Source organism: Chrysemys picta, unplaced genomic scaffold (genome assembly GCF_011386835.1).
Source record: "Chrysemys picta bellii isolate R12L10 unplaced genomic scaffold, ASM1138683v2 scaf1397, whole genome shotgun sequence".
NCBI lineage: Eukaryota > Metazoa > Chordata > Testudines > Emydidae > Chrysemys > Chrysemys picta.
The window spans coordinates 1-11,359 of NW_027054103.1; the positions used below are offsets into that span (position 1 = coordinate 1).

The 11,359-nt window shown below is 50.8% G+C and overlaps 2 protein-coding genes across 2 annotated transcripts; both read right to left on the reverse strand.

Annotated features, from left to right (window-relative positions):
- Window positions 1-579: 579 nt before the first annotated feature.
- Window positions 580-6,428, reverse strand: LOC135979931 (maestro heat-like repeat-containing protein family member 7). The gene is made up of 6 exons (XM_065580050.1): window positions 6,279-6,428; window positions 5,539-5,694; window positions 5,017-5,139; window positions 4,288-4,387; window positions 3,812-3,874; window positions 580-2,801 (listed from the first exon to the last, which is right to left on the reverse strand). Exons 1-6 carry the CDS (start codon window positions 6,390-6,392, stop codon window positions 2,566-2,568), a joined length of 792 nt encoding a protein of 263 aa, XP_065436122.1. The 5' UTR covers window positions 6,393-6,428; the 3' UTR covers window positions 580-2,565.
- Window positions 6,429-8,329: 1,901 nt separating this feature from the next.
- On the reverse strand, window positions 8,330-11,093 carry LOC135979932 (maestro heat-like repeat-containing protein family member 7). Its single transcript, XM_065580051.1, has 4 exons — window positions 10,930-11,093; window positions 10,232-10,369; window positions 9,945-10,062; window positions 8,330-8,822 (listed from the first exon to the last, which is right to left on the reverse strand). The coding sequence occupies exons 1-4, from the start codon at window positions 11,082-11,084 to the stop codon at window positions 8,622-8,624; spliced, it is 612 nt and encodes a 203-aa protein (XP_065436123.1). The 5' UTR covers window positions 11,085-11,093; the 3' UTR covers window positions 8,330-8,621.
- Between the last annotated feature and the right edge of the window lie 266 nt (window positions 11,094-11,359).

Consider the following 11,359-nt stretch of genomic DNA (forward strand, 5'->3'; position numbering starts at 1 on the left):
TGCAACTTCATTGTCCAGACTTTTGTAGAAGTGCCGCAAGCTGCTTTCTCTGTGCTTATTTCGGTAAACTGCCGAACACTGAAGTTCAATAACCTCCAACTGCAAATCTAGTGGCACTTCCTCTGGATCCACAGAAAAGGGATCTTCAATCAGCTTCAATTGGACGTCTTCTTCTTTAGACAAAGTAAGTCTTCTGTCAAATTCTTCAATCAAAAGAATGATGTGCTTTGCATATTTTTCTCCTAACTCGGCGTGTTTGTGCTGAGGGATACGCTGTGCACAAGTGGGAAAGTGACACATTTCACCTTTTGACAGCTGACTTCTGAAAAGTTTCAATTTCATTTTGAAAGCTTTCACTGCTGCACACATTTGAAAGATAAGTTGATTTTTTCCCTGAAGTTGAATGTTGAGATCATTCAGGTGTGCTGTAATATCACAAAAGAAACATTGGGACTGCGCCACTCAGAGTGGGCAAAGCTGGAGGCTTTCCACATAAAATGCCAACGTTGTATATTGGGCATAGAGTGGAATGACTTCATTTGCAAAGCAGATGTTTATGGTCACTCCGGTCTACAGACTACTGGGGCCATTGTCCGCAGACGCCGTTCTGAGTGGCTCGTAACATCCGAGAGACAATTCCACCAATCAAGGGGTGCAGGCAGCCCAAAGGCAGGCCCCCTATTACATGGGTGCCTCAAGTTTATTCCGACGTTGGGCTCTCGGCCCGTCAAGCACAGGAACGGATCAATGGTGAACAACTGCTACGGCCGACCGTTCGGCTAAGCGTTGAAGAAGAAGTATGGATTTAGGTATCTAACTTTTGACATCCATGTTTGAAAGTGTTGGCCCAAGTGTCTAAAGAAAAGTGAGATTATATAATGTCAATGGATGGAGAGATGAAGGGTTTTATTTAACTGTCCAAGGGGAACTAGAGGCCTGGATCATACGAACAGCCATATTGGATCAGACCAGTGGTCCATCTAGCCCAGCATTCCATCTTCTGACAGTGGCCAGTGCCAGATGCTTCAGAAGGAATGAACAGAACAGGGCAATTTATCAAGTGATCCATCCCCATCATCCAGATTCCATCTCTTCCTACAAGGTCACAAAGACTGTATCAGAGATCGGAGGCTAATCAGAAGAAAGGGAAAAGGTCATTAATGCCATGGCTGATGTAATGAACCAGCTCTCTTGCAACTCGTTCCATTATGGAAGGAAGACAGAGACGTGAGAGCAAATGCCCTTGGTTTTACACTAACAGTCTTGTCACCTTTTTGTTTAGCTGGAGCCAGTAGCCATCATTCTGCTCAGTACTGGGGTCACTTAAACTCATCCCCAGCTGCCTACATCTCATGGGGAACAATGCAGGTAATTACCACAGGATCATGCAGGCACTGGCTTCGGCGCTGGGGTGGTGGCTCAGCTGACCTCCTCCAGTCACCAACTTCTCTGTGGGAACTCAGGGCCCTCCTGAGACCCATCGGTGGCTTTGGGAAGGGTCCGGGCCACCCAAGAGATCTCTGTCAGGAGCATTTTCCCTTTCCTCCTGGCCAGTCAAGCAGCAGAACAGCTTAGTTAGCAAATTTTCAAGAAAGTGAGCACTGAGAACGATACAGTTACTAAAGTAAGCTTTAAAATTTCTAAGGAAATTGCTGCTGCTGGGAAATGCTTCACAGAAGGCGAGTTATTAAAAAAGTGTATGTTGATTGCTATATCTGAGTTATGTCCAGAAAAGAGGGGAATATTTGAGAATGTCAGTCTATCACGCATGACTGTACGGAGAAGAATAGCTGACATTTCTACCAATTTAAGTGATCAGTTAAAGCAGAGAGTCAGTGAATTCTGCTTTTACTCCCTAGCTATGGATGAAAGCACTGATTTAAAAGACACCGCCCAACTTCTTATTTTTATTGAGGTATTGATAAAAACTTTGAAATTACTGAAGAACTTGCTGGCATGTGCTCCATGACGGGTCGCACAACCGGAAAAGAAATCTCCAGTGAAGTGATAAAGTGCATGAATGATAAGTCGGGATTAGATTTCACAAACTTGGTGGCCATTTGTATTGATGGTGCTCCAGCTATGTGCCAAAAAAATGTTGGAGCAGTTACTCTTCTTGAAGAATTTATCGGGAGAGAAATAACCAAACATCACTGCATTATACATCAGCAGGCAAAGTCTTAAAATTTGAGCATGTAATGTCAGTGGTAGTTTCCATTGTAAACTACATCCGTTCTAGAGGACTAAAACATAGGACATTTTGAGCCTTTCTTGAAGGGGTAGACACCGAGTGCAATGACTTAATCTACCATACAGAAATGAGGTGATTGAGTAGAGGAAGAGTGCTCCAGCGTTTCGTTGCTTTGAAAGAGGAGGTAGCAAAATTCCTAGAAAATGGGCCAATAAAATTCCCAGAGCTTGAAAATGAGTCCTGGAATCAAGATCTCTTTTTCTTTTGTGATATTACAGCACACCTGAATGATCTCAACATTCAACTTCAGGGAAAAAATCAACTTATCTTTCAAATGTGTGCAGCAGTGAAAGTTTTCAAAATGAAATTGAAACTCAGGGCCCTCCTGAGTCCCATCGGTGGCTTTGGGAAGGGTCCGGGCCACCCAAGAGATCTCTGTCAGGAGCATTTTCCCTCTCCTCCTGGCCAGTCAAGCAGCAGAACAGCTTCCTGAATCTAGCTCCTAGGGTCTGAGGTGACTGGTTTCTGCCACCATCCCGAACTTGCTGAATGGCCCGTGAGACACTGAGACGGACAGAGGAATCCGGATCTTGCTGCAGGCCACTGAGAGCTGAGGCAGAGAGAGGAAGCTCAGGTCAAAACACATATCGTATTAGCATGCCCTAGCACCTGCACCATGGGCCTCTGTATCTTCCACAGGGGCGGCTCTATGTTTTTTGCCACCCCAAGCACGGCAGTCAGGCGGCCTTTGGTGGCATGCCTATGGGCGGTCCGCTGGTCACGCGGATTCAGCGGCGTTTCTGTCGGTGATCTGCCGGTCCCGCGCTTTCAGCGTACCTGCCGCCGAATTGCCGCCGAAGCTGCGGGACCGGCGGTCCTCCCGCAGGCATGCCGCCGAAGGCTGCCTGACTGCCGCCCTCACGGCGACCGACACGCCGCCCCCCGTGGCTTTCCGTCCCAGGTACGCACTTGCTGCGCTGGTGCCTGGAGCCGCCCCTGAACTTCCACAGCAACTAACTCCTCCCAGATGCTCTGGAAGCACCAGGGCTATCAGTGTCATCGCCATCTGATAACCGCTTAAGTCCTCAGGGACATCTGCCCTTGGCAGCACCATCTTCCACTGCATTCTGGGGCATCCACCTCCTTAGCACCATCTCCCTGACACATGCCAGGGCCTCTCACCCTGCCTGGCATTTACTTTCTCCTGGTAAAACCTTCTGGCACCTGGAGATGGAAGTGACGCCTGACATCAGAGAAAACAAAGCTGGGACTGATGTCCAGGCTCTCTCAACAGCTACCTCTGGCCACGTCTAAATTGAACTCAATGCAGCAGCATGGCGGGGGAGTTGCACTTTTTCCTAGACTGGTTCACAAGTGGGAGGGATAGCTCAGTGGTTCGAGCATTGGCCTGCTAAACCCAGGGTTGTGAGTTCAATCCTTGAGGGGGCCATTTAGGGAACTGGGGTTTAAAAAACAAACAAACACTATCTGGGGATTGGTCCTGCTTTGAGCAGGGGGTTGGATTAGATGATCTCCTGAGGTCCCTTCCAACCCTGATATTCTACAAGGAGCATGAGCTGTCCTTCCACATGCAAACACAGCCATGTGGCAACTACTTACACTGAAGTATCAGCTCCTTCTCTTGCCTGACCATGGCGGGCTCTGAGCTTTGAACAGTGCAACCTGGAATGTACAATGGAAATGAATCTTGCAGGAGTTTTCACCTCCCCTGGGGCTACCTTTTAAAAAATGTCAGTCTTTCCAACAAGCAAAACAGCTTTCAAGTGGTCCCTGGGATAATCAGACAAGTCCACAAGCTCCAAGACAAAGAGGCTCATGTCTTGGAAGATACAGAGAGCCTGATTGCCAATGGCTATGGTATTGCTGCAGTCCCGCAGGGATTCCAGTCGGTGGAGCTAGAGGGTAGGGTTGTAATTTGCTCCAGGCCTTTTGATATAATCCCCAGCCCAACTGCCTCAAGGACAGGAAATCTAGACACTGGGATCCTAGGGGGTTAATTCTTGCTGCTAGTGCCCTCCAAGCAGAACACGGGACAACCTCTCAGATAGAAGTTGCTTAAGAAAAGTCGTGGTTACCGATAAAGATGGCTGCTGCCCGTCGTATTGGAGCCTGGGGGCTTTGGAGGTGATCCAGACATTGGAGCAAGATGTCAGATACGCTCTTGAGCTTCAGCACCTAGGAATAGAAACCAAAGAAGCTTCTCGTTGCTGGGGCCGCAGGGTGAGGAGAAGAGAGATTTCATCTCCAGGTAGCTGCTTGGCTTGGAGGGGTGGGAAGAATGCAGCTCCCATCTCCATGTATCCTGGGGGCGACCATCTACATGCCAGGGAGTCATTAAATGACCATTTCAAAGTATCACCAGACACATTGCTGGTGTCTGAGCTGCTGGCACTGCAGGGCTGGAGCCTGGCACTAGAGAACACTGAAGCCCGGTTGTATGGGCTTCATCTGGGGAGGACATTAGAGAGGGTGCAGAGCATAGGAAATACGGTGCAGAAGTGGCCAATGGGCTGGGGTAAGGTGAAAAATGGGGACATCCAGTTTCCTGCAGGATTCGGAAGGCATTTTTGCCATCAACTGATTCTTTATGTTGTGAGCTTTCACCTCCGTACTGAACTCCTGGCCAGGTCTGGCTGTTCAGATCTGACAGGCACTGGGAGGAGTGGGGGAGCTGGGTGCTTCTAGGAGGAAGCCAGAGTGCAGTATGCTAGTACTAGACATGCAATCAGAGCAGTGAGTGAGGGAACACGTTTCCGGTCCCACATCTAGAAGCAGCACTCACGAGAAGCCGATTGTTCACTTACAGAGTGCTGGCAGATCTTGTCCACCACCCGGGGATGGGTGTGCCAAGCCTTCTTGCTGTTAATCTGCTTAGGACAAGACCATCCCAGGAGCTGAAAACACCCAGCCAAGGCTTTCTGACACCTCTGCAACACAAGATGGGACAAGGAGAGTTTGCATCATGAGAAGAGCTGGAATCTGTGGTCACTCTGCAGTGAAAAGCCAGCTGAAATGATCAATGAGGGAAAGGAATGTGGGGGTCACATGGTATCCTGCTGACCCTTGGTGTCTCTTTGTTCCTATTAGTGGAGGCTCCTGGAGTTTGATCTTCATGGTGGCTGCAGTTCAGTGACTTAGGAAGTGGCTGCTGGGAGCCATAAAACATCTCCACTTGTGTGTCCATTGAAGGCCAGGGAACTTGCTTGGGTAAGCGGGTAGGGCTGAGATTTTTCACTTTTGGGAGGCGGCTCTGGAGACAGACCTAGCAGGAGAGCTGGAGCAGTCAGGGCCTGCTGCACCAGGGAGCATATGGCAACGGGACTCACCTTGCCCACGTCAGGGTCCTCGTCCTGTAAGTGAAGGAGCAGTGGGACCAGGCTGCGGGTCACTTCCTCCTGCAGCAGGGGCTTCTGCCTCCTCTTCACTGTGTTAAGCAACTCTGTAAAGAGCATGATGGCAGCAGAGCGCACCTGGGGTCTCACCTGTGATGGACACACAACCATGAGGGGATCTCACCGAGGGAGCTTCACACTCTCCTTACACGGTGAGCTCGGCACAATGCAAACCACAGATAGGGGCCAGTCTGACTAATAACTCCATGGTCTGCCCACCAAGAGGGCACCCATTTGCAGAAAGGTTTGGGTGGAGGGGCAGACAACACAGGTTAGGACAGTGGTTCCTAAATTTCCCTGGAGGCCTCCTGTAAGTGCTGCTCCATCCACAGTGAAGGGCTCTTTGGAGGGTTTCTTTAATGGGTTCAACACTTTCATAGTTTCATAGCATTTAAGGGTCATTCATTCATCTAGACTCCAAAGCACAGGACATTACATTTCACCCCATGACCACTACATTGAGCATGTTAACTTGAGTTAGATTAAAGCATATCAGTCCTCAGGAGACCAAACGGTTGCATGCCACACACAGAACACGAGAGACCAAGGTGTCACCAATGCCTGAGGCCCAGGCAATGGCTCGGAACTGATCAGGTCAGATATGCCACCACTACGACTCCAGAGTCACAACACTGCCTGGCTGGGGATGGGCAGGTCAAGAGCCCCTGACTTACAGCATCGAGTAAGGGGATTAGCTTCCTGGCCACGCTGGTGAGCTCACTCCCATCCAGGCTCTGCAGAAGGTTCTGAACAGCTGAGATGGCCTCCAGAATACTCCCATCGTCCATCTCATCCGAGCCCCAAAGGATGGCAGGCAGCAGGGTCTTGACTTGTTCCACCTACACACACACACATGGGGGGGCTCATCAGATCTCCCAGCCCTCCAGTGAGTACACGCCACAGTGCCAGGGCTGTGTTTATTCTACCCCATGGCACCAAGTCAGAGAGAAGCTCCGTCTCCACAGTTGGAGGCGTGGTGCTTTAGAATCGATGGGGATGCCTGACGAGGCAATCAGTGAATCCTAACCCCGTCCCGGGTCGTTCTGGTGTAGGGTGGGCAAAGTTGTGGTTTGCTTCGGGGCTTTTCTCTCTTTTCTACGTGCTATTAATTATTATTATAGCAGATGCTGGCAGCAATCTCCATAGTTAAGGCTGGTACACAGTTTCCATTTTAGTTGCTCCTTTTGATACGCTCCTAAAAACATTCCCTTTTTGGATGGAAATGTTCCATGCTGTCTCCCCAGTCAATTGTGATTTTTTCCTGGGGTGATTGTGTCTCTGAGCTGTAGGACAGTTTTTCCACTTACAAACAAACAAACGAAAACTTCTAGCCACCTTCTTTTCCCATGCAGACAATCCCCCAAATGGTGAAACTTGGGGAAAAAATCAAACCTGGCCCATGGGGTGTCCTAGGTGAGAGCTGAACCCTCTGCAAAGTTTGAGAAACTTGGACCTGATAGTGCAAGGCATTGAAATATCATTTGGGGGCAGGGTCACAAACACTCTTTAAGAGAGTGCTCTGCCTCTCTCAGGGCCAGAGACTTTGGGGCCAGCCAGCTCCATGCATTAATCAGATGCAGCGGAGGAGGAGAGAACTATTTTGGGCTGTCAGGAAGGAAGGGGAAGCAGGAGCAGGGGGGAGTGGCTCCTAGAGTACCCTGGGAGGGAAGGCAGGGGGAATCTGATGGGGGAAAAGGGCCTCCAGGGAGGAAGCCTTGGGAAGCAGTCCTCCCCCAAGAGAACAAAGAACTCCGCAGAGCCTGGGGGCAAAAAGCTTGCAGAAGGGGTGCCCAGGAAGGGGGCCAAAGTTAAGTTTTCTTATGTTTACTAAGGACAGGGTGGAACCTTTGTTGAGTGAGCTCAGAAGAGGAGATGTGGTAATGGCAGAAGATCCTGTTTCTGATTTTTAGTCCATTGGACACTGTCAGGTTTGATTCTGAGGGTTTTATCTTTGGCCTTCAAAGGCTTGTTTGTCTTAATAAATGAGCCTGAATAAGGGTGTTATTGAACGAGGTATTTGTGAAGTCAAGCCGAGGAGGGGAAAACTGAGGCAGTGCTGCAATGTTGGGTCTTGCCACTGGAGGGGGCTATGAGACAGGGCCCTGTGTGCTCGCTAAGGTCTTTAGACCAATCAAGGTCTTCCTTTGTGACAGCACCAGGAATGGTCTCTCCAAGAAGGAACAGGAATGCTGCTGGGGTAATTTGCATGGGGGAGAATTAGGGTTACCATATCTGAACTTTCAAAGAGAGGACACTCCATTGGGGGGGTAGCCCTGCCCCCTAGCCACTCCCTCCCACTTCCCGCCCCCTGACAGCCCCCCCAGAACCCCCGACCCATCTAACCCCCCCCCCCGCTCCCTGTCCCCTGACTGCCCCCCTTCTCCAACTCCCTGGCCCCCTTACCGTGCCACTCAGCTTAGAGCAGGTGTCTGGCTCCACGCCCCAAGGAGCGCCCCGCCCGAGCGCTGCCGAGCGGCGTGCTGTGGCTGTGGAGGAGGGGGGGAAGCGGGGGAGGGTCTCTGGCCGCCGCTGCCAGCCCTGCCGCCGCGTTCCCTCACAGGCGCACAGCCCCGCCCCCCAGCGCTGCCAGGCGGCGTGCTAAGGCTGCAAGGGATGCGGGGGGGGGGGGGGGCAGGGAAGGGGCTTTGGCTGCCGAGGCCCCAATGCGAGCGGCGCTGGGCCGCCCTGTCAGCCGCTTTTCGGTCGATAAATAGCCGACTGGGGGGAAATCCCGGACATTTTTAGATTTTTAGAAATCCCCCCCGGACGGCTATTTAAAGAGCGAAAAGCCGGACATGTCCGGGGAAACCCGGACGTGTGGTAGCCCTAGGAGAATGATAACGTCCACCTGAAATCCAAGCAGTAAAATCCCATCTAAAATACTCTCCGAGGAAAGATCTGCATTGAGGGGCCGTTGTGATCCCCGTTCCTGCTGGGGAAATGGAGGCACCGAGAGGGTCAGCAAGCCAGCAGCAGAGGTGGGCTCAGAACACTGTGCCTCACTGCCTGCCCAGAACTCAGTCCACTGGGTCACAGCCACCTCGTCGTTTTCCAGTTAACCAAGCCTGGGCTCTCACCTTCCCTGGTTGGGTTGCCAGGATGCCGAGTCCTCTTAGACCAAGTGAACGGAAAACTGGGCTGGGGTGTTTTGTCCACTCCTCGAGACGGTCCAAAGTGTCTGGATGTGGGAGCTTCTTGGCCTCTTCGTAACGCAGAAGCTGAAAACAACACAGAGCGAATCAGCAGCAGGGTGCTTACCGGAAAACTTTGTGTGTCGGTTCTCTGGAGAGGCATCATAACCTCCATGTTGTACCGTCCATTGCTATACATCAGCCCCACTTTGTGTGTGACACCCAGTCCTCCCACTGACTTCCTGGCCGTTAGCACTAGACTCAGCCATAGGCGCTGGCAGAGCTGCTCTACCCTCCAGGAGAACATGTAGGGCAACAAAATGTTCAGTGACCATTTGTATGGCGGACTCTTGTGCATCTGGGGGTTTGCCAAGAGCAGCCTAACCCCTCGTGGTGACCCTGTGAAGCAGAACAAGCCGCTCTGAGATAACGCGAAAGCTGGGACTGAGAAATCAAACCCCTGAGTTGAAATCCTGACCCCACTGAAGTCAGTGGAAGTTTTGCCTTTGATCTCAATGGGCCCAGGATTGGACTCCTGGTGAGGAGAGAATTAAACCCCATCCCTTAATGAGTTAGATGAGGAGACAATCCCTGAAAACTGTCAATAGGAACTAGCCAGACAGAACCCGTGGAAATGGGGAGGACAACCTAGCGATGGACTATAGAGCCACCTCATTCCTGGTGATGTGCCTCTAACTAACCCATCCAATAGAGAAGGTTAAAGATTGCTCGCCACATTCAGAGCTAATGATCCTGCATCTGGGGGAGCTTTTACCATGATCCTCTCTCCTCCATACCCACTCTCAATGCCCCTCTTTGCTTTTCCTTAGTGACTTCGCAGGGAGGAACCTTTCATGGACCTGCAGAAAGGCTGATGCCGACAGGAGACCCAGCTGCCCTTCGGGAGAGTCCAGGCTGATGCTGTTCTACAGAACCTTAGTTTCTTGGATATTCTCATCAGGCTCCTGATTACAACTTTGGAGCAACCAATGATCCCCTAAAGGATCCATCTCAGATTTTACACTGAGCGTGCTGGGACAGGACTGGGGGAGCTAGTCAGTGCTGCATGGACACCTGGCAATGTGGACATGACCAATAAAGCTCATCGTTTATGTAGCGCAATAATGAGTCTCAAAGGCTTGATTTAAGGAGTTGCTCACTAATCTAGGACACAAGACCCAATTGCTCTCATCAGCTAATGAAACTTACTTCTACAAAGAAGGCCATCATGGTCAGCCTGTGTTTCTTATCACCTCTGTCGAGGAGCGGGATCACTAGGTCCAGCAGCATCCTTGTGGTCTCAGGGCAAGCATAGTGCACCATGGCTCTGTGACACAAAGCAGAAATACCTTTGATAGTAAGGGAAGAAGCATGTTCTGCAACAAGGGGGTGAGGGGTCAGCTTGGGACCACATGGCAGCCCGAAGTGAGGAATGTTTCATTTTGGAATTGCCCCCACTAGCAGGACTGACTGCATGGAAAATGCTTGTGTATTACCTGGCCAGCAGGCTCACCCCATGGAGGTGATCTTGGGGGCTTTGTAGGAGGATCCAGCCTTGCTCCTTCTCCATAACAGTCAGCTCGGAACGGCAGCCAACACAGAGAAGCAGCATCTTTATAGCCTCCACTGCAGAGCTAGATTCAAACAACACACCAGCGTGACTGAGTGCCAGGAGCCCCCTCATGGTAGGTCTGTCAGGGAGTGACGGATTCACTTGTGTGTGGAAAGACACACCAATGGTTTAAATAGAGCTTAGGAAGGCACAGGTTCGTGACTGGGGTTCCTAGGCACTATAGTAATACAATTTAATAATATGAAGAAAGAGAAAGAGTTCTGAGCAAATCCTACAGACAATTGCACATCAGCACTAGGGCATGTCAATGTCACAGAACAGGAGAAGTTCCGCCCTTTAGTGTCGGACCCACATTCCTTTGACACACTGGCAAATTGGCTCCCACTAATTTCTCCCCATAGCTTCTGGGATAGTCTTTCTACTTCCTCTGCAGTGCATTGGTCGGTATGTCATTTACCACTGAGAGACACCCTTGCAACCTAAGCCCTGCCTGCTAACTCCCTCAGAATTAGAGAGTTATGGAAAACCTGCAGGGGCCACATGAGAGCTGGAGAAGAGAACTATGACTTCTCTATGACTGTCCATGTAATTAGACCGTTGACTTTCCAGTAGGCGCAGTACCTGGTGTGGAGGCTCTGCCGGCTGCTTTCCCTTCCAGAGACTTTATCCCCTGGTATGCTCTGTCCCAGGCTGAAATGGATTTCAACAAGAAGCGCCATTAGCAGCTGAGGATAGAGGCGGGTTGTGGCATCTCTGGACTTGCTCACCGAGATCATCTCATAGAGGGCGCATGTAGCCTGAAGAGGGAACAAGACAGACACAAGCTTACTTGGAAATCCTACTCCCTCCTGCGTCAGTTCTCAGGACTTCCTGCTTCTGTGCTATGAAACTCCCCTGATTCATGGAGAAACAAACCGAGTTAAACTGCCCTGAGCAGCAGGGCGGGGGAAGCCGGGCACTGGCAGGTTGAAGGCTTTGCCTTGTGGAGTCTGATGACACTAGGCTGCATTGCCACACAGGGGACCTAGCTTTGATTTCGGATCTCGCAGAG